The sequence below is a fragment of the Manis pentadactyla genome, chromosome 13, assembly GCF_030020395.1.
Source record: "Manis pentadactyla isolate mManPen7 chromosome 13, mManPen7.hap1, whole genome shotgun sequence".
Classification (NCBI taxonomy): domain Eukaryota; kingdom Metazoa; phylum Chordata; class Mammalia; order Pholidota; family Manidae; genus Manis; species Manis pentadactyla.
Window position 1 is genome coordinate 14,466,177 of NC_080031.1, and position 23,296 is coordinate 14,489,472.

The window sequence follows — 23,296 nt, forward strand, 5'->3', positions numbered from 1 at the left end:
CAAAGCTAAATTCAAAGTCAGTTAAAGGCAGTCCTCAGGCTGTTACAAATTAGCCCTATGTGGCAAGTATCGTCTGTGATAAATTTCTCTACTAGGTTTTCAACACAGTGCTTCACAATCGTTCAGATCTCTTTTAGTGACAAAAATGACAGTTTATAGATGGAAGAGGTGGCAGTGAAGCAGGGAAGGGGAAAGAGATGGTGATTTGTTTTTCTTATTTTTTTAATGTGGTTGAAGTTTTGTAGCTTTTTTTTTTTAAATGTTTTTGGTTACTGAAAAAAATAGAACAGTCCACTGTCCAGCAGAGGCTGCTTCATCTCTATTGCTCCCAGGGCTCATTCTGCGTGGATCTGTGTTTCAGGATGCTGCAAGGACAACTCTGTGGGCAGGAAGGCCCCCTGACCCAGAGCTGTGGCATATGTCCTGTTTTGTGGATGGGGAAAGCCAGAGGGCACGTATGCCCCCATTGCTCCTCCTCCAAAGCCACCCCGCTGGTGTTGGGGTGGGGAGTGGTAACCCTCCAGGTTATCATACTGGGGCACCATAGTCATGCTGCTCTGGCGCTTGCCGTGTGTTTGGTATTGGTACAGCACACTGGGGTCCCTGTCCAGGTTCTGAGTGTGATGGAGTTTCAGGCTATGACTCCTCTCTGGTTTAGGGGGTGGGACTACCGACTGAGTGAGGTGCTCCTCCTCCTTGTAGCAGTCTCTGGAGTGTTTCTCTTGGGCAGGAGGTTGCCTAGCCCAAGGCCTCTCCAGCTCTTTGGAGAGCCTTACCTCTTTGTGGTTCAGTCTTAAAGACTCCTGCCCTGATGTAACGTACTTCCCTCCAGAGTTATGGTAGCCTACTTGCTCAGAAGGGTCTGGAATCCCTTTGGGCCCATAATCTAACTGGCCAGCTCCCTGGGGGTAAGGGGGCCCATTCTTTGATTCACACAATTGCCTATGGCTTGCTTCCTGATGTGCCCTGTGCTCAGGGAGGCTACAACCCATGTCATGAAGCTTCCTGTTCCTGAGGCTACTTTGCTTCTGAGGGAGAGATGGTTTGTCTGACTGTCCATTGCCATATCCTCCGTGGGGGTGGGCTCTATCCAGCTCTGGCTCTGGATGCTTCCTACAGAAGCGCTCATCTCCCTCAGGACTGACGGCCTTGGCTGGGTGCCGCCCTTCCTTTCCCTCTGCCACTGCAAGAAGTCCAGTTTTCCCAGGATCTGATTTACTACGTAGGTGGATGACATAGAGCCCCCCCAAGTCCTCTTGCAGAGCCGGGGTCATATTATCATACTGTGACATAACAGGCCCTTTCACCTTCTGCCGAGCACGACTCTCTCTCCGGATGGACTGCATGCGGTATTTTTCCATGTCCTCAAGATCCCATGATGTGTAAGTGTGCTTTAAATCAGTGGCTGGAGGCATGTTGGCTCCATTATGGTCATTACCAGAGAAATAGCCCGTCATATTGGCCCGGGGACGTGGAAGCAAAGCAGCGTAGCTGCATACATTCTTCCCTTGCAGCCTAGGATTGTAGAAAGCAAAATCGCGATTGGGCGGGCGGTGGAGGGGCCTCAACTGTACTGTGCTATAGGCGTCCACATCACACAAGGTCCCGTCGGGACTGTAATAGGAACTGGAACTGGAATATGGGCTGTACCGGTAGTGGACCCGGCCATTCTCAAAGTAAGGCTGAAGCTGAGTTACATGGTAATCTGAGCGGGCCTGCGAGGACTGATATGGCTTATACTGGTACAGGGGTCTTGGGCAGCAGGATGGTTCATCATCTGGAGGAACTTCTGTCCGTGAAATGGGAACAGAGCGAATCATGGCAGATGGAGGGGAGTGAAGAGACTGAACCCTCCGGATGGTAGGGTATGGTGGAATATCTTCAGGATAACAACTACTCCTAACAGAGGAGCTCAAAGAAGATACATACTCAACCCGGCTGCATGGCTTGGAGTGGTGTCCGGATACATTTCTTCCTGGGGCCACGTATGTGTTATAACGAGGACCCACGGAGGCTGGTGGCTCTGATCGGGAACCATACACTTGGTGTTGCTCCAATTTATTGTGATGTGGAGGTACACTCTGGGGACGGTACTGGCAGTTTGGGGTCATACTGAAATGGAAACAGTTTTCTGGACCAAAGGGTTCAGCGGTGACATCAGGTCTAGCGAAGGTAGAGTAAGTGGTTTTCTGAGAAGCATGCTTAGGTTGTGGAACAGGAAGTGGTAAAGGCAAGACTTCATCCACAGAGGCTGAGGACATGGTGAGGAAGGGGCGACAGCCGGAAGTGCTGGCCACCTCTGAGCTGCCAGCGTGTATGGCAGTGGCAAGTTTACTCTCCATGGTCCTGGTCGGGGGAACCGGTGCTGTGAAGCCACAGGAGGGGTACACGGGGACAGACTCAGCACGCAGGGGCAGTGGTGGAGCCCTGGCACCCTCCCACACCTTTTCAGGAAGGCCTGGATGGAGGGCAGGAGCAGAGGCGGGACACTGAGCAGCTCCACTGCCATCACTGACAAGGACAGGCAAAGGGTCATCCATGGCTCTGGGCTCAGGTGGCCTCTCTGGAGCTGGAACTACTCCTTGAACCTATTGAAAGAAGGCAATATTATGAGTTTGTTTTTTATGCTGCCCTCTATGGAATCAAGCATTATTAAATCTGTAACACACAAGTTGATGCTATTTGGATAGCAGCTTGAAATTTCCTAAGGCATGTGGTCACACTGCACGGGATAGTAGGCCAACCTGTCCCCACTGCCAGGAATAGAAGGCCTACATTGCTATCTGGTGTAATAGATATTACCATCTTTGGTGAACTGTCCTAATTTATGATAGGTTTCAAATGCGAGATGAGACTGCCTAAGACATAATCTTTATATGCAGACCAAAACAGAGGTTTAGTCAAATTATAGTCAAGCTTAAAAATGTGTACCTAGTCTATCCATCTGGCTTGGTCTCCACACTGACAGCCTTATGCTTAACACAATGAGTTAATTCAACCTAGAGAGATCTTTGAAGCGACTCACAGCTGTACAACGGTGAACAGTTTTAAGCCCCAAAATCTAGGGAAGGCGAATAAAGTGCCTGTCAAAGGCGGCATTCAACTCAATCAGTTACCATCTCTCCCCTCCCTTCTACCCCACCCTGGGCTATGGCAGCAGAGGCCAAACACGATCCTCACAGCAATACTGCAAATATGCTATCCTTAGAAGCAGCTGCCAGATATAGTATCCTCCCCTAAAGGCTAGATTCTGAAGTCCTTTAAGTTTAAAAGACTGGTGGCACTTTTTAAAAATATAAGAACATTAGGAAGAAACCTTAGCATTTTGCATATAACATTCTCTCAGCAAAACTGCTTGACTATAGAACAATCTGTTGGCTAATGTTGAGAAAATAACAAAAAGTCCTTTAAGTGCCTTACAAATTTCAAAATGGCAATCCATAACTATAATCTCTTACATGTCTAAAAAGTCTGCAAGTCACAAATATCTTGAGAATGAAGCATTTTCATTGTGCATATGTGAATCATTAGCAGAGGATGGTTAAATGACTTGCCCAAAGTCACAATGAGTCACTGATGGAGCTGGAAAAAAAAACAACCCTGACATTTAAAGCCCAGTTTGACTCATTAGAGCACTATCTCTTTGTATTGTTATGAAGAAACTACCTAGATGCTTTCAGAAGAAAAGGTAGCAGGTATAGCTAAACTCCAGTCATTGAGTAACTGGCTCCTTTTCTCAGAGAAAAACCAGCATCTAAGTAAAGGCAGATTCCAACCTGAAATGGGAAATGTTCCACAGAAACCTGCCACAGGACTTAAAAGCAAACGTCTTATCTGACTCAAAGACAACAGCATGCCCTGCTGAAAAGTAACATACCTTTGGAAAAGGTACATTTCATTCTCACCGATTTCCTCCCCTTCTTACCTTGTGGGAATTACTTAGTCCTACACTGGCTGCCGCTTGTACCTGCCCCATGGCAGGCAGCTGGTCTGTTGATCTCTGGGCAGGAGGTGGGGGGAGGGGACGATTAGTTCTGTGCGTGCGCTGAAGGGTGGAGGCGGCAAAATCAGCAGGGGTGGGTTGTTCAAGCACATCCCAGCTGGCTTCCCTGGTGCTAATTTCAGCTGTTACTGGAGCAGTTGTCATGTAAGCCATGGTGGCTGTGCTGGTATTCTCTTCAGGGGACCCAGAAGGAGGGTAGATTTTGTCCCTCAACAAACTAGAAGGTGTGGGGAATTTGTCTGCAAGTTCTGAAGGGTGACGGGGCTTGTCCACACTTGCCCCGAGATAAGGAGGAGGCTGATCATCACTGTGGAAATGAAGTTGAGACTGGTCCTGATCCACAAAGGAGACAGCTGGCATACTGGTCTTCCCAGGCTGGTCTGCAGGGAAACTTATGTGATCACCAGACTTTGAGTCAGTTAAGAAAACGGAAGTGATTCTGGCCCTTTCTGGGTCCCCAGATAAATAGGTTCGATGTGGCTGATTTCCTGGTAAGTCTGCCTGGTGGAGCTCTTCCCCAGATTCAGCTGCATTGGAATGAATATGGCTCCCAGTAGCTGCTGTTTCTAGAATGGGCTGGTCACAGCTCCCAGACATATTGTTCTGGGGGTAGAACTGCTCTGCTGGCCTATCAGTTTGGAAATAGGCTTTATCTAGAGTATCACTAATGTAGGAACTAGGCAGTTTATCTTCAGTTGCAGCCACTGCTACATCTCCATAATCTGAGTGAGCAGCCTGGGCAGTCCCTGGTCTCTTCAATGACTGAGTGGAGGCTTGCTGCGCAGACTCAGCTAATGCTAGCGCCAAAAGGCGGGCAACATTTTTCGGAGGCGGTGGTGGTGGGATAAGAGAGACTGAACTGACAGGAACGGAATCCTGAGGGGGGTCATGGGTAACTGCTCCTGGTGGGAAATTGGGAAAAAAAATGAGAGTGAAAAGGTAACTTGTGTTATCCTATACGGAAAGCCAAATACTCCCCATTTGAATATTAAAAAAATAGGTGCCTTCCATATTTCAAAATGGCAATCCATTATCTTCTCTATCCCACATGCAAATGCTGTAGAAAACTTATCTGGTTCAGAAGAAATACTAAAACAAAGAGTGTTTAAAGACTGCAATCTCCTCTTGAAATGCTATAGAGATGGGGGGAAAAGGTTGCCCATCTGGCTCAGAAATTGCTAGACAACAAGCTTTAAATGCTTGCAGATTGTTATTAAGAATAGTTTTCACATTTGATGGTGTAGGCTGGCTGCTCAACTTATAAGGCTATCATATAAATAACTTTACTAGAAGAGAAAACAGAATCAAGAGCTACAAAGCTGTGCAAAAACTATCCATGAACTCTGACTGTCCAAAGAGATAAGGGGACTTTATGAAGGACTGAAGCAGGGCCTCTGGCCCTTTGGGGTATTTTTGTTTGATTGGTTTTAATCTAGGGCTTTGTGCCATCAGCACCACCCAGAAAAAACATTCTCTGATTAAAGGCTAGCTGTGGAGCGAATTTCACTCTTACAAGGCACAGATGGCACACAGGACTGAAGATCCCTCTTAAAGAAAGAATGGAGGAAAACAAATGGTACCTGTCTGAGTCTGTCCAGAAGGTACAGCCTTACTCTCACTGCTTGAGACGGACTGCTCCTCTTTCCCTGGTGATTCTACTTCTGCAGCAGCTACCTGGTCCAGGGGCTGGACTTCAGACTCACATCCTTGTTGGGCCTCTCTCTCATTTGTTTTCATCTTTACTACCTGGGTGGGGGATCTATTTATGACATCACTTTCCTCGACACTTTTGTTCCAGGCTGGAGAAGGTACATTCTGAGCTGCTGTATTTGAAACTGTACCAATGACTTCTGATACCCGAATGGGAAGGGTCACTGAAATTGGCTCAGATATGTTCATGGAAGGTGATTTGCTTAATTTCCGTCCAATCTTTGGAGAGAAAGCATAGACGACCTTTTCAGTGAATGAGGATGGCTTAGATGATTTCTCTTCAGTTGGGCTCAAGTCCAGGGTAAAGAATGGACTCAGTTTCTCCTGAAGAGGAGAGACAGGTTCAGAACTTGCAGTGCTTCCTGGAGTCTGAGACTGGCTACCACCTGCATCTGTATCGTTTTTATTGGCACTTGGTTTATCCTTGGAGTATCCTAATGAATCTAAAAAGGAAGCACCACTCTCTAGACATTCTGACTCAGCCTTAGGAGGGCTGCACTGAAATGACATTGGATCAAAATCCAGGCTGGCTACTCCAATGTCTGGTGGACTCAAATCAACATCCTCAGCTGAATGAGGAGACATAAGAGCTGGAATATGGAGCAGCCCTACTTCCTCCTCACTCTCATTGCCATGGGGCAGATTATCATAGGAATTACAGCGGTTCCCCAGCATCTCTCCATTAAAAGAAGCACTCAGTGCATCACTGCTAGATCTGGGTCTTCTGGGTCGGAACAGCTTGGAATCACCTGGTAAAAATGGATAACAATATCAAAGTATGAATGTCACAGGAGACACAATACCACAATGAGTCGCCTATTAATACAGCAGTAACATACCATGAGGGTTAAGAAAATGTGACTTCTTGTTTTCTTTCTGGTAATTAGTTTTTGGGGCGCACAGAACGAGCTCCTAAACCAAATGTTAAATAACAAACATAGCTGATATAATCAGACGGAGAATGCAGTATTTGATGGTTTCAGTAAGAAAAATGACTCAGAACTCTCAGATTCTCTTATTAGTCCAACACTGACTCTTGCTGTGACTTTGGGCAAGTTTTTCATTTCTTCTGGTCTTACTTAATCACTGACCTCACATGACTTGTATGGCAAAATTAATCATTTTAAGTAGTATTTTGGATATGTAACAGCAAAAGGGTTGGTCTGTTTTTTTGGTGGGGGAAAATTCTGATTAACATCCAAATTTCAAAAAAATTAACATCACAATTAAAAAGTATAATTCCATACTGTATTTATATAGATTCCTTTCAGATACTCAAAAATGATTTCATTTTTTTTCTTTAATAATAATAGGCTTTATGTTTCTCAGGTAGAGAATCCTCATGAGTGGTGGAGTATTATACAATTTTATGATATTGCTCAACACCTAACTGGTAAAAGAAGACTTTATCTGAGCATTCTCTTACAATTATTAGAATTTCCATAGTGAAAATGTGTTATGAAGAGGCAGAAACAGTCTTAACATAAATACATTCACTAATGTTGACCACTTATAAAATTAATCCCTACTAAAATATTATATGCTTGATACTGTGAAAAGGACCTTCTTTACATCCTGCTGTACAAGACAAAGACAAAGAGGATGTCCTATTTGCTATCATGTAGATTTGTCAAAAAAATGGTGTGCCTCCTTCCAAGTCAACGTTGAAGTAGTCCAAAAATTAGGATGCAGTTGCAACTATAACCTGATTCTGTTAACTAGAAGCTAAAGCAAGCTTATTTTCATAATTTTTTAGTTGTTTTTCAAGTTGCAATCAAACCTTTTTACACTATGTATCCTAAAATTTTGTTCCTTTTTTAAGCAGATTCACTTTAAGTTGCCTTCTCCTGGTACTAATTAATCCTCTGAAAATGAGGACTGCCTATAATCAATATGATCTATGAAATTTAATGTCAGGTTAAGCCACTTGCAAGACAGACTACTACTACTGGTTTGCATATCAAAACTGCTTAATTTTATACTTTGTAACATTGTCTTCTCACTGTGAAATCTAAAGAAATACTGATAACACCATTTTCCACTGGAACACTAATAAATACAATGGTTAGCTTAAAATATTTCCCCTATTTTTATGTAAATTGATAGCAATTATGTCAAAAGTGAAGAAATTAAAGACTGGTATCATTTAAAACATCATGGATAAACTAAATACACACGAGTATTCTTAGGAAATGATAGTCTATAGCCTATTTATTAAGCATAAATTTATAAAATATACTCAATTGTGTTCTTTTAAGAAATATAGAGTAAGATGACTGATGCTTTTAGTCTTACCATCAACTGCATGGAGGGAAGTAAGAGACTCTTCACTTTTAGCAGAACGGAGGGTTCCTTCTGCCCTGCCACCTGAAGAGGCAAAACCAAAGGGACAGTTTTATTCATTATTACATATGCAGGGAAAGGGACAGTGTGTTTCTCCACACATATTTAAACTTCCAGGAGTGATGAGCTGTACGTTCTCACAATGTTTTTAAATTTAACATCATATTATATAATGTGTTGTATTGTTCTCAAATGGTTTCCTAGATGAAAAATCTCTTTTTAAAAGGATTATGAACTTGAGAATAGGGATGAATTTAAAAACATATTTTTTTGTATTTCCTAAATACCAATATATCTTGAGATGATGCCACACTGGATTTAGTGTGAGCCCTAGATCCAACGAATGGTGTCCTTTTGAAGAAGAGAGGACGCAGAGAGAGAGAGAGGAGAGGCTGTGTGAAGACGGAGGCAGAGACTGGAGGGACGCCGCCACAAGCCAAGGAATGCCAGGGGCCGCCAGGAGTTGGAAGGGGCTAGGAAGGATTCTCCCCTGGATCCTTTAGAGGTTACACAGCCCAGCTGACACCTGATTTCAGACTTTTAGCCTCCAGAACTGTGAGGAGATAAATTTCTGTTGTTAGAAACCACCCAATTTGTGGCGATTTGTTATGGCAGTCCTAGGAAACTCACATAGGTACCTTAATTATATGTGCTGAATCTTGTTAAATATCTTCCTCCTCCTTCACCTCTTGGTGGAGGCTCAATGCTGCTGACATCTTTTCAAGCCCCTCTCATTATTTCTGGTGCTAGCATTCGTCTCCTTTGTTCTTTGCCCACCTTTCTGACCATATCTGCTCACTCTCCTTTCATGACAACTCTGCCTTTTCCAATCATTTGAACACTCTTTTCTTCAGGACTCAGCCCTCAACCTGCTTCTCTCACTCGGCAGGCTCTCCCTGGGCCATAAAATCTATCTGTAGGGTTTTCACTCTTGGTGTTTGCTGGTGACTTTCAAATCTGTATTTCTAGTTCCAGTAAACCCTTTTATTGAACTCCAAATTTCTACTAGTCACTTTTGGACATGTCCAACTCATTGTGCTCAAAATAAAAAGATTATTTTTCTTCCCAAACCTGCTACTACTTACAGGGACAATGGCACCACCTTCTCCCTTATCGTTTAATCAAAACAAGAAAATTACCTTTGCTCCTTTTTCCCCTCATCCATCACAAGCATCTGGTCACCTAGCCCTGGCCCATACAACTGTTTCCTAATTCACTGTCCAGACTCCAGTCTTGTTCTCTCCCCGTACATTCCCTTTGCTGCTACCAAACCATCTTTCCTAAACTCAAATCTGATGTTACATCCTGAAGCATTCAATACCCCTCAAGGAATGCAAGGTAAAACTAAAACCCTTTGGCAAGCATACAATACCCCTAATGAGCTGAACCTCTTTTTGTACCATACTTCTCAACCAAGCTCTTCATAGTTCCATTTCACACTGGAGCACACACTTTGTTCCCATTTCCTGAAATGCCTTTCTCCATCCCTTGTTAATCAGATGACCCTACTTATACTTCAAAACCCAAGTCAAAGGTTTTATTTTCTGACCAGAACCTCTCCCCACATGAATTAACAACAACTACACAAACCTCTATTTCAATAGTTATGATTCTGCATGAAATTAATTTTCTTGCATATGTAATCCCAAGTAAGTCTCTGAGGGCAGGGGCTGTCTTAATTTTCTTTCTATAGGCAGAGGCTGCTATCAAAATACCTAGCACATGCTTAGTATATGACTACAAATTGAATGGATGATGAATTAAATGAACTGAACATTATGTTTCTAACATTACTTGAGAAGAAAGTATTACTATCCTTCCAAGATTCAGAAGTTGCTAATATCAGTAGAACATGGGTTTTACATTATTTTAAAAGAGTAGTATTTTCCATAACAGTAATAAATTTAATCGAACCAGTAAGATATGCTCATCAATGAGTCATCTAGTAAAAAAACAGCTGTTTTGGTTACAAAAGTTATAAACTTGAAAGGCATGTTGAAATGTAGTATTGTCATTTTTTAATCTGTAAAAATGTAGATTAATATATTTAAACACCACAGCAGTTATTTTTTATTACCAATAATATACAAACTAAGTTACAAATACAGTGTGAACTTTTAAGAACATCCACAGTAGAGATAATCTGTAGTTTCCATTAAAAATTAGGTACTTCTACATATTAATATGTAATGTATGTATTTAGGGATAAAGAATTGGTAAAAGAAGACAATTCACATGTAGCAACTAGGGACATACTATATCGAAGCATGTGGTAATAATATATTGCGCATGTACCCAAAATGAGAGCCATGATGGGATAAAAAGTGTGACTCTGCCACGCAATGGCTCTTGCAGCACCACTAATGGAAAGGTGCGGCGCTACTGACCTTTCAGAGCCATGGCTTTCATCTCTGAAGGCTCACTCTCGTTACGCTGCAACTTCCGTTTAGAAACAGAAGATGATTTCCCCAAGTTGAAGAAGGAACGCCAGCTGCCCACAGGAGATTTTTTCATTTTATTTTGAGGCCTCCTCCTATGAGACAGATAATAATCTGTATTAAGCTACCCAAAAGGGTATTTTTATTTATAGAAAAGAACAAAAGGTAGAAAGAACCAAAGAGCCTGGAAAAGCACAGCTGAAATGACAAACATCCACCTTTCGCACAGCACACACTATCCAGTGCAGCTACGCTGTCCAGCTAACACACGGAGTAGAAATTAAACGGGTGGGTTTTAATATTAGTACTTAGTTTCGCAAAGATAACTTTTATGCAGAATTTCATATTTAGATCAGACCTCACAATCTGTGAAATAAATGAGAATAAGACATATTTGGGAATAGAAGAAATATTAAAACTCCAGAAATAAAATAAAGTCAAAGAAAATTATTTTAGGTGTTAGTAAAGAGAATCAAGCCAAAAAAAGAAGAAAAGCACTAAGAATATTAACATACACTGAACACCAGGCACTATGCTAACTGCCTTATAAGACCAGTAAATGATAGAGACAGGGTTGGAATTCAGGCCTATCTATATCCTAGTATCTACTCCTTCGATTACTACTCTATAAAGAGATTTTTGAGAAAATTATGACGATAAACTATAAATACAAGCAGCTGAAGACAAACTCAGAGTGACAAAGTAAAGAGTATGCCCCAACCTTCTGTTGTCAGGACATTTTTAGCCATGAGGAGTGAAAGGAACTTAGTTTAGAGAGCTATACCAACACATGGAAAGAATGAATTCTCAAGCTTTAGTAGTACCACTCAACCCAGGGAATTGAAACCCTGACATTCAAGTGTAACAAATATCAGAATTAACACATACATTAGTCATCCTATGATAACTTAGTAAAGAAGATATGGAAACCATGTTTTTAATCATTTCCTTCAAGAAACAGAAAATTTCGGAGCTGGAAGGGACACAAAAAGAATGAATTTATTGAAAGTGGTTTTCACACATCAGAATCACCTGGAAGATTTGATAAAAGCCTGATTGTTGGACTCCATCCACAGAGTTTCTGATTTACTGGGTCTGGGGTGGGGCCTGAGAATCAGCATTTCTAGCAACTTCCAGGTGATGCTGGTTGGGAGAGCACACTCACTGGTCTGTCCTAAACTTAAAGTGGAACCAGTGCCAAACAAGTCAGTATCCATTCATTACTTCCCAAATAAACCATTCCAACACAGTTTACTTCTAAGCAAATTCCTAAACAACATGTCACAGAGAGAAAAATCACACCCTACAAAGTGGAAGAATATGTTTTTTCCCAAACAACTTTCCATATCCAATTGTCTTTCATCTTCTTTAAAATGACATTTAATGCTTTTTGAGAATCATTTGTGTACTTCCCTACAAGTATCAGCCACAGTCAAATGAACAGGTTTTTCTGGCCTGGACCAGAATCAATAAAATAACACAAAAATACAAAAGGAAAAGGAAATGGAAAGAAAAAAAACATAGCCAGGAAAATCATAGTTTTTAAAGAAGATATAATGAATTTTACCTTTCAAGTGGGAACTCGATTATGGTATGAAATTTTCCCTGAAGTGCAGCAGGTCCTTCTCCTACTTCAATATATTTGTTTTCAGTCACGAGTGGAGAAGTGGCCTGAGCCTGTGTCCGTGCCTGGGCTTCCTCCAGCGTCAGCAGCTTTGTAGATGGAGAGGAAACCAGCAGGGACTTGGGTCGTGATAGAGAAGCTTTGGAAAGAAAGAAAAGCAATGAAGAGAGGCAAACTTGTTGACATGGGGGAAAGATATAAAAATATGCGAGTGCATGTATATCAGTCTGTTTACTGGTCTACCCATACCCATCTATTTACCTATCTGTGCTGTTAAAATTTTCTTCACTAGATTTTTTAAATGGCAAAAATTACAGGGCTTTATAATGAGTGAGGAATAGAAGGTACATAACAGTTTAACAGTGGTGTACATGTGCTAAAATATACAAATTTAAATTTTTGTGCGTGTGTGCATATATATATATTTATATAATTTTTTAAATTCCTTAAATAATTTATTTTCTTTCTGAAGAGACACTAGGCAAAGCCTGGTATCACTCAGATATTTGTAGTTCTAGAAGGAATTTTTCTTTTGCTGTTCCATATTACAGCTTTACATACATCAATAATAGGTTAACACCATACATTTTTTAGTATGTCATGAATTTAGATCACAATAGTCTAATAAGTAGTCCTAAGCACACATAAAACAACTGTTAAACTGAGCATTTTGGGAAACAAGACATAAATAAGCTGCTTTCTGCAAAGACAGATTTACTAAACTCAGAGAAGAAATACAATTTACCATTCCTTTTTAAGTTGAGATACATGTTCCTGGTGGCACACAAAACCCACCGGAGCCATACCTGCCCCCTCCTGAATAACCGCACTGATTTTCCCACTGAAGAGGACATCTACATGATTGAGGACGAATTCAACCACCACAGACTGAATTCTCACTTCCATGAAGGCTGCGGTTCCACTGAAGCAGGCAGATTCTATTTGTTTCGATCTGTGGGTAAACGTTAGCATCAGAGAGTCCTGACGATGGCATTCTTAAAGGGCATTGTATTTTTTTAATGGGTAAATCATAGACAAACCAGAGGAAGAAATCACACCTTTATAGTGCCTTGGCTCAACCCCAATTGCCTCTTTTAGAGAGATACTCGTAAAAATAACAGATTAGTTTCACTTTCAAAAACTGTCCTTAAGGAACATTGATGAATTAGATGTTTATTTAAGATGACTGGTTCTGCTTAAGGTCCTGAATCAAATGCGACTTACCTCAGTAGGTTTGGAGCCCAAACGATTGCTAGGTTTTTTGCGTGCATGTTTGTGATGGAGCAGTAGTCAGCTAGAAGAGACAAGTGTCTCATTAGGAACTCCAGTGTTCTGAAAATGCAAGGCAACATATTAACAAAAAGAAACCTAATGCAGCAGTATAGAGCAAAAAAAAGGTCCACTCATTATTTTGTAAGTCAGTGGAAAAATTGGAAAGAACATAGAAACCCTAGCAAATTTTTGCTGCCTGTTAGGTTTGAATATCATTATTACTACAGAACTGTCAGAAGAATATTATGAATTCTACATTCTATATATAATAATCTATCATATACTAAGAAAAAAATGTCTAACACAGATACAGTAAGACAAAGTTTCTGACAGAATCAGCTCTGATAAAACAGCTTTAGTTTAAAAAAAAATCTTTACTATTTCCTCCTGGCTGTCAGACATCTAGTTTCAAAGACACCAGCCAAATAAGTACTCCACAAAAGCTAGTTTCTAGACAAATAATTGTGAAGTCATGCTATTCTACTTGCAGCAGACACATTAGTAGGAAACGATTAAAATTTCCATCTATAAAATAAAACAATGTTTCACAAGCCTAAAAAAAGTTAAAGAAAAAGTCCAGTAGGTACCAAGAGGAGAATATTGGAGCAAATTATGTGCTTTTTGGAATAGGAAGCATACTCCAAGTCCTGGCTTACTGTATACATTCTAAGTTTGCCTTATTTAAACAATTATATAAATTTATATATTTCTTTTATATTGATGTATATCTATCTATCTATCTATCTTTCCATCTATCTAGAGAGATATTAAACAGGGGAAAGCATTTTTGGAAATAAATCATGATCAGCTTAAATATAAATTAAATCAGATAAAACACACAGAAGTATTACCTATCAGCTACCACACCTCTCTAAGTGTCCCTACTTAAGTGTATAGGGATTCAAACTATTAAAGATAATGAATAGGAAACAGATGTTTAAGACTATTATTTGAAACAATAATGAAACTTAAACTGTGGTAAACATATGAGCCTCAGAGACTCAGATGAGCGAAATATGCATTTGAGAAGAAAAGTAAGACAACAGCTGGCGGCTGTTCCTGAGGCTTTGAAAGAGACCTTGCCTAGTTCTCGCAGCAGCCCTAGCAAACATGGGTTACCATTCCCACTTTATGGAGGAGAAAGCCAAGGTTTTCCTAGGTTACACAGGCTGGGCTGGGATTCAAATCAAGGTCAGCATGGCTGCAGTCTCTGCTCATTCAACAGCATCTAACTGCAGCTGCTCTACAGCAAAAATGGTGATTCTCTGTCCCTCCTGAACATAGTTAAAATAAGGAGAGACAGAGTGAGTCTGGCCTAGAGATAATGTGGAGGTGGGAAGTTTGACAAATGTGTACAAAACAAAGTAAAAAATTTATTATTGGGAGTGGGGAGGTAGATGAAGGGAAAGATTAAAATACTTCAGAATTTATTTTATGAGATGCAAATTAAGATAACCAAGATACCATTTTATCCACATATCTAATTGTAAAGATGTTTTTAAAAGCTAATGGAGAATTTTAGAGTGCCATGAAATGAGCATTTTCATATTCAGCAAAGTGCAAATTGCAAAAACATTCAATGGAATACAATTTGGAAATAGCTGTATGTTGGGAAGAAAATTTTAGTATCTTTTGATTTCCAAGAATTACACTGTCAGGTCTTTATTCAAACAAATAATCAAGGTTCCCCAAAAGATTCATGTAAATGGATGTTCCTGACAGTAATATTCAAAATTAGGGGTGGAGAACCACCAAAAATAGATTAAATACACAAATTAGGGGGAAGGTTAAAAAGCATATGGTCCATTCACCTGAGATAACATTATGAAAAATCATGTTTTCAAGAACATTTAAGGAATTAGGAAATGTGATACAAAGATAAATAAATCCAAATGTATGGAAAAATGGAAGTTTAAATAGTAAGAACTCCAAGGAAATTTAAAAACTTAGAAACCCAAAGGAAAAAACTTGTACACAGCCACTGATTGCTACTTGCGGCTGTCATTTTACATGTGGCTTACCTGTAGTGCGGAGGGGGCAGCTGCTGGATGACATCATGAATCTTTATCAGCCTTTCTTCATCTGTTGCTGCTGAAACAGCATCCTGTAACAATCATCATGAGAAACAGCGTAGTAGGCTTTGTTGGTAAAAAAGAAAGTCCCTCCTTTACAATTCGGTTTTCACTCATATTAATTCGATCTATTCTTTGATGCTAAACAATGAGGAAACCCAATACAATATCAAGGAAGTAAACACTGTTTCCATGCTATGTGGACAATGAAATCTCTTAGAAGATAATTTTTAAAACTTTATGGTAATCAGTATTAAGAGTCATAAGATTGGTGGCTCAAAGGCAGAAACTAAAAGAATGAAAATGTGAACACAGTGAAGACTATGAACTAGCTAGCAATTTTTTTGTTTTCCTTAAAGGAGGCACTTTAGTCATAGAACTCTTTCTTGCATGAGCAAACCAATCTGTACCCATTTTTAACAAAACCACAGCAACACTCTAAACAGAACTTGATTGAAAAGTGACTCATACTCACAGAAAATTTCTCATACAGCTGGTAGGTAAGCAGAGGGTTTGGGAGCTCTCGGAAATATAGCTTGCAGAGGGAACCCACAGAATGGATGTCTTGAACATATGGTTCTTTTGTCAGGTCAGGGACATGTTCAGAGTCAAATTCATGGCTAACAAAGACAGAAAAGAGACAAAACAAATTATTTTATTGCAGGAAAAGCAAATATCTAACTTTAAAAGTCAAAGAAAAAACCCAAAATTTTAGCCCCTACCTCGGTGAGTTCCTATTTTCTTCAAATGATTGTATTTCCTCTAAGTTATATTTGGACTTCAGTAGTAGATGCCTGATCATAAAACAAGTGTTTTTCTACACGGAAATTAAGGGCATACCTCTTACATCATAATGGACAACAATCTCTATAATCATGTAAATGAGCGGCTCCTAACATACAGATCTGAAAACAGGACTCCTAATTCCTAATGGCTTGAATATCCAATATTTTCGCAATTCTGGAAACTAGGGTTGAGTGGCAGATGTCTATGAAAAACTATGTGCAGAAATTCCTCAGATACAAGTACAGTTCAGGAATGTCTTATTGAAGGGGGATGAGGAAGCTAGAATAATGTAAAGCAATTCCCAGCCAACATTAAACTTTAATAGATAGCAAAATCTGTAGCATTAAAGTGAGTGAAATAAAACTTGTGCTCAGAATACTAAGGCAGATTAAGCTTACTCTCCAGGACACTAATTAATATTAATCTACAGGCATAAAACCACTTCTCAACCAAGAGTATTAGTCTATGTGGGCAACCTGATAGGAGATATGCTGCATCTGAACTAAAAGCTGAAACTATCTTTAGTACAAGAATCAATTTAAATATTTTCCAAACATGTATACCTGAACATAGAGATGAGCTTTGTAGTCGACTAGAACATTAAAATCTGTATAGGATAATGGCAATAAAGGTAATCCTTTTACTACCATAAAGGTAATAAAGGATAATAACATATTAAGAATAGACCAGAATCTAAGAGATCAAGCAAATATAAAATTGCTGTTGCTGGTGTAAAGGATACCACTATTTTTGCCTCTGAGAAGATAATGGGAAAGGATGTGGAATATGCATATTTGAGCATATACCACAGAACTAGGGTCAAGAGAGTTAACTAGTTTTACTTGCAACAATTTTAATTAAGAAGAATAATTCTTTTATAATGCAAATTTCCATCTCATGGTTGTCACTGGCTCAAATTCAGTTTGCTAAAATCAAATAGTGTAAAGAGACAAAATACAAATATTGAAGGGGTAAAGAGGACAGGGGTTTCTGACACTACAAATGAAGAAATGGCCCTTAGGAAAATACATGCACAGAACAACATGGATATTACTTCCTATTTTGTTTAAAACATCTTACTGAAAACTATGATTATCAATGTGACTTAATTCTGAGACAGTTTCATTTTAGTGAATTACAACAGGAATAAAAAAGAAAATGCCATATAAGGTTGTTACCGCAGTCTCTGGATATTGGAGGCAACGCCAGAGAGACGATATATCCCATCCACAATGCCATATCTCTCAATGAATGCTGTACAACTCTGAAGAACCTGGGGTACTAAAGAGAATTTTTAAAGACATGTGTTAAATTGGGAATATTCAGTAGAAACGAAGTCACCAAGAAATGAGAATGTTTTAGTTTTCATAAGAAAAAATTTTTGAATTAAAATTATAAGAGACAGAGCTTAATCTACTACAAAAAATGATATATCACCTCAACAAACAAAAAGCAAACAATCCAATTAAAAAATGGGCAGAGGAGCTGAACAGACAGTTCTCCAAAGAAGAAATTCAGATGGCCAACAGGCACATGAAAAGATGCTCCACATCACTAGTCATCAGAGAAATGTAAATTAAAACCACAATGAGATATCACACCAGTAAGGATCGCCACCATCCAAAAGACAAACAACAGCAAATGTTGGCAAGGTTGTGGAGAAACGGGAACTCTCCTACATTGCTGGTGGGAATGTAAATTAGTGCAACCATTGTGGAAAGCAGTATGGAGGTTCCTCAAAAAGCTCAAAATAGAAATACCATTTGACCCAGGAATTCCACTCCTAGGAATTTACCCTAAGAATGCAGCAGCCTAGTTTGAAAAAGACAGATGCACCCCTATGTTTATCACAGCACTATTTACAATAGCCAAGAAATGGAAGCAACCTAAGTGTCCATCAGTAGATGAATGGATAAAGAAGATGTGATACATATACACAATGGAATATTATTCAGCCATAAGAAGAAAACAAATCCTACCATTTGCAACAACATGGATGGAGCTAGAGGGTATTATGCTCAGTGAAATAAGCCAGGCAGAGAAAGACAAGTACCGAATGATTTCACTCATCTGTGGAGCATAAGAACAAAGCAAAAACTGAAGGAACAAAACAGCAGCAGAATCACAGAACCCAAGAAAGGACTATCAGTTACCAAAGGGAAAGGGACTGGGGAGGATGGGTGGGAAGGGAGGGTGAAGGGGGGGAAGAAGAAAGGGGACCTTACGATTAGCATGTATAATGTGGGGGGGGGGACAGGGAGGGCTGTGCAACACAAAGAAGACAAGTAGTGATTTTACAGCATCTTACTACGCTGATAGACAGTGACTAATGGGGTATGTGGGGGGGACTTGGTAAAAGGGGGAATCTAGTAAACAATGCTCCTCATGCAATTGTAGATTAATGATACCAAAATTTTTTTTAAAATGAGGGTATATTTACTTAATTTCACATCTAAACTGGATAATCTGGTCCCTGAATAATCAAGACTGTCTCATTATATTTAGGTAAATGAAAGAAGATACACATTATTAGGATAGTCTCTCTATGATCTTCTGCAATAGACTCATTTAAATCATTTTTCAACAGTAAGGCGAACTGTTTAGTTCTAATACCATACCAGATTAAAAAATAAAAAAACTGTTCAGCTAAATTTCGTACATAATAAATGGACATACAATGTTGAATGCTTATCTCAACATGATAATTACCTGTAAGCACTGCAAATTTTCACATTTAAAAAGACTGTTTTATGTTTTCATAGTTAATGCTAATTCTAATTTATCAATAAACAAAACACCAAGGTAATGTACAGGCCAAACCAATGTCAAGTAGATGCAATCTTTTCATTTCCTGCCTGTCTTTACATTAAAATTACTGACATTTTGACTTAATATTATCATAAACAGCACTCTAACAATAAGCAGAAAGAAAAGGGTATTCTCCCTGGTTACCTTACTAAATATCTGACATAAATGGACAGCTATTCTGGGCCTACAGTCTAGAGAAGAATCTTGAATGTATATGATAAAATTTTTGTATAACAAAAATTTACAGTAGCTGAAATTTGAACTTCTTTGCAATGTAGGCTGCTGAGTTTACAGGCTTTGGTAACTATTTTCATCTGACAGTAAAAATCCCTGGAAACAGGTGTTTGGAAGAACATCATTTGATCTGAAAATAACTATGGTAAGGATGAAACATTCTGAGTGGCAAATGAAACAGTTAAGATATTTTGATATGCTGACTTTACTTAATGTATTTCACTTACAGTATATATATATATATATAATTCCTTTATTATTACAACAGATTTTCCTTGGGTTTCCTCCTTGTTGTTGTCTTTACTGCATTCTTTTATATTCCATCAGAATTTGTTAAAATTTAAACTCCTTACTTTCAATAATTTTTTTAAAAGCAGCTATATTACTGAGCATGTTATATGTTCCAGGCTATATGCTTTACAATGGGGACCTCTCACTTAATTCTCACAGAAACCCTATGAGAAAAGTTCTGTCACTATCCCCATCTTACAGAAAGGAAAGTGAGTCTTAACAGGATAAAATTTTACCCATTTGCAAGTAGGAAACAAATGACAGAAATGAGATTTTAACTCATGCAGTCCAAGTAGAGAGCCAATTTTTAACTACGGCAATATACTGCCTGGAATATAAGGTGACTCACAATTTGCACTTATTTTATTGTTGCTGTATTTCCATATTTCATAACTCTGGGACAAGTAAACCCTTATCTTTCAACATATAAAACAGCCATTCTATATGGCCCTCAATTTCCTCTATGCAGACTCTCTCTACCACCATCTTTTTAAAGAAAACTCTTGGCTTGGATATTGGAGGCACTCTCTGCCTGTGCTCTATAAATGTTAACAACAAAATCTGGATGATGGTATATCTGTTTACATGTTTATTGAGTATTTTAGGCCCACTGTTGAGACCTACTGTTCAGAGAAAAAGGTTCCTTTCAAAATATTACTGCTCATTGACAATGCACCTGGTCACCCAAGAGCTCTAATGGAGATGGACAATGAGATTCATGTTGTTTTAATGCCTGCTAACAAATCAATTCTGCAGCCCCTGAATCAGGGGCTTAATTTAACTTCAAGGCTTATTATTGAAGAACTGCCTTTTAGAAGGCTATAGCTGCCATAGATTGTGGTTCCTCTGATGGATCTGGGCAAAGTAAATTGAAAGCCTTCTGAAAAGGATTCTCCGTTCTAGATGCTATTGACAACAGTTAGAATTCATGGGAAAAAAGTCAAATATCAACATTTACAGGCATCTGGAAGAAGCCGATTCCAACCCTCATAGATTACTTGGAGAGTGCAAGACTGCAGTGAGGAAGTAACTGCAGCTGTGGTAGAAACAGCAAGAGAACTAGAAGCATAAGTGGAGCCTAAAGATGTTACTGAATTTGCTGTGATCTCATGATCAAACTTTAACAGATGAGGAGCTGCTTCTTAGGGATGAGCAAAGAAAGTGATTTCTTGAGATGGGATTTATTCCTGATGAAGATGCTGTGACGACTGTTGAAATGACAACAAAGGATTCAGAATATTACATAAACTTCATTGATAAAGCAGTGGTAAGGTTTGAGAGGATTAGCTTCAATTTTGAAAGAAGTTCTACTGTGGGTAAAATGTTCGTGAAAGGAAAGGTCAAAGTTGACATGACAAGCATCACTGTTGTCTTATTTTAAGGAATCGCCATAGCCACTACCTTCAGCAATCACCAACCACCCTGATCAGCCCAGCTGCCATCAAAGCAGAAAGAAGACCCTCCACCACTGGCAAAAAGAAGATGACATGTTGAAAGATCAGAGGATGGCTGGAATTCTTTAACAATATTGTTTAATTAAGGTATGAATGTTGGAGATTTTATTTGACATGCTATTGCACAGTTAACAGACCATAGTATATTATAAATATAACTTTAATATGCACTGGGAAACAAAAAAATTCATTTGACTTACTGACTCACTTTACTGAGATACTTGGTCTATCATGGTTGGTCTGGAACCAAACCTGCACTATCTCTGTGATACGCCCTCATGTTAAGTGAATTATTATTTGTTTGTTTCTATAACTACTACCCCTTTACAGTCAAGCTTTAAAAGGGCAACACAATGCTTCTTTCATTTTAGTATATTAAAAATCCAGGAGCCCAGTCCTGACACATGTAAAATTAGCAAATGAATTGATTCACAGGTGCCCTGAGAGCCAGACAATGTAATATGACCAAGTCAGTAGTGGAGTCTTAGTTTTCATATGCAACTGTATTTACTATGCTTTCTACCTCTAAAAATTCAAGAATTATATTAATGAGAGAGGGAATAAGTTTATCTGGGGGAGATGAAATGTAGGCAGTGTTGCAGGATACTTTCTGTAGATTGACTATGGTATTATAAGCAATCGCTATGCCAAAAATTATATGCAAAATATAAAGGATATTTATGAGCTTGAGTTCTAGCTCTAATGTTGAGATTAATCAATGATAACCTCAGTGTGCTAGGTTTCTATCCTACAAACTAGAGGCAGAATAAAAACTCTGAGGGCTAGAAAAATTCTATCACCTACTTCAAAGGAAATATAGTTAAAGATTATTGGAATAATTAACAATTATTTAAAGAACGGAATACAAGCTTGAATTTTTTTTTTAAAGACACTTACTATGTATGCTGCAAATTAGCATGCTAACTCACCCAGGGACACAAAAGGTCTGCCTTGGAAGTAATACCCTCAAGAGCACAAGGTTTCATTTCTGTATTATCAGGCTCTCCTAGCATTCATTATAGAATTTTCATAAAATAAGCTACTACTCATTAAAAAGCACAGATAACTTTCTTGAGACTCTTAAAACCATGCAATACTAGATCCACACCTGATTATGTTTTCCCAAACAAGCAGGTAAACTTTGAAAATACGGTGAATTAGACGTCTTTACCAGATAATATGGCTTAGCTTCTACAGTTAATTTGATGGAAAACATGTGAATTGTTTCTTACAGTTATGTTCCCTAAGTATAAGGACAATGTCCACAAAACAATCACACAATGGGCTTCACAAATAAAATTATGTAACTGAACATTACCATTACTTAGAATTTTAAGAGAGACAAATGAAACATAGAATAGGTAACATGAAAGCGAAAAGCATAAACTTTCATTTTGAAGAAAAAGGTAGAAACTGCTGAACAGTGTCAGAAGAGAAGAAGAAAAAAGATCTGGTTTATTTTTGACTATTATATAAGAAGACAGTATGAGAACCCAATATCTTATTAGAAGAAATCCTAATTTAGAAAAGGCATCTTACTAGCCATCTTTCTCTCTCAAACCATCTAACAAACCAGTCAAGTGCACATTAAATAATGACCCAGTCAAAACATAACATTAGAAACCTCCAAAACGGTTCCTCCAAAAGGTTACAGGACTTTAACGTTATTTCCCCACTCTAATCCACTTTTTAACACACTTTTGATCCACTTTTACTTAATAATTTTAGTATTTAATATCATCATATAACAACATATTAAGAGGTAATAAGTGTTTAAATTTAAATTGATGACCCTATGATTAGAATAATGGCTAAAAGTAGATAAATATGACCAGAACTGGTCCTTGAGTTTTCTTGACAGTCTTAGTTTCACTTCTGCTCTTGTCTTCATCTATTCATTCATTCATTCATTCACTCACTCACTCATTAATCAATAATTTATTATATCCCTTCTTAATGGCAGGAATCATGCAAGCATTTTGTAATGCAGAAGAAAAAGTCAAGTTTCATTCTCAGGGAGGTGGCTTCCTGGCTAGAAGTACATTGGTTCAGTGTTACTTATTGAAATATCTGTCATGATCTTTGGTTAGGAAAATACAGTTACCTCAAGGGCTAATTTCAAAGGTTATTTGGACCTTCTTTTTTCCTGCTCTGATTATAAAAATCCCTATATATTTACAATAGCTTTTTTTTTTTTTTAAGCCACTTCTTGATGAAAGGGTCAAATAACCTCAAGCACAGAAATACATTCAGGCAATAGT

General features: G+C 38.8%; 1 protein-coding gene across 10 annotated transcripts in view; it reads right to left on the reverse strand.

Moving 5' to 3' along the window:
- Window positions 1–208: 208 nt before the first annotated feature.
- The window catches only part of ARHGAP32 (Rho GTPase activating protein 32), a 277,885-nt gene continuing 254,797 nt past the window's right edge, over window positions 209–23,296 (reverse strand). For all 10 annotated transcript variants that reach the window (XM_057490664.1, XM_057490663.1, XM_057490665.1 and 7 more), the window contains 11 exons: window positions 17,427–17,529; window positions 15,938–16,082; window positions 15,412–15,494; window positions 13,343–13,450; window positions 12,925–13,070; window positions 12,062–12,257; window positions 10,444–10,589; window positions 8,009–8,080; window positions 5,584–6,462; window positions 3,926–4,905; window positions 209–2,588 (listed from right to left, as the gene is read on the reverse strand). In XM_057490664.1, coding sequence (XP_057346647.1) covers window positions 336–2,588; window positions 3,926–4,905; window positions 5,584–6,462; window positions 8,009–8,080; window positions 10,444–10,589; window positions 12,062–12,257; window positions 12,925–13,070; window positions 13,343–13,450; window positions 15,412–15,494; window positions 15,938–16,082; window positions 17,427–17,529 — 5,111 coding nt within the window. In that variant the 3' untranslated portion in view covers window positions 209–335. The remainder of the gene's footprint in view (window positions 2,589–3,925; window positions 4,906–5,583; window positions 6,463–8,008; window positions 8,081–10,443; window positions 10,590–12,061; window positions 12,258–12,924; window positions 13,071–13,342; window positions 13,451–15,411; window positions 15,495–15,937; window positions 16,083–17,426; window positions 17,530–23,296) is intronic.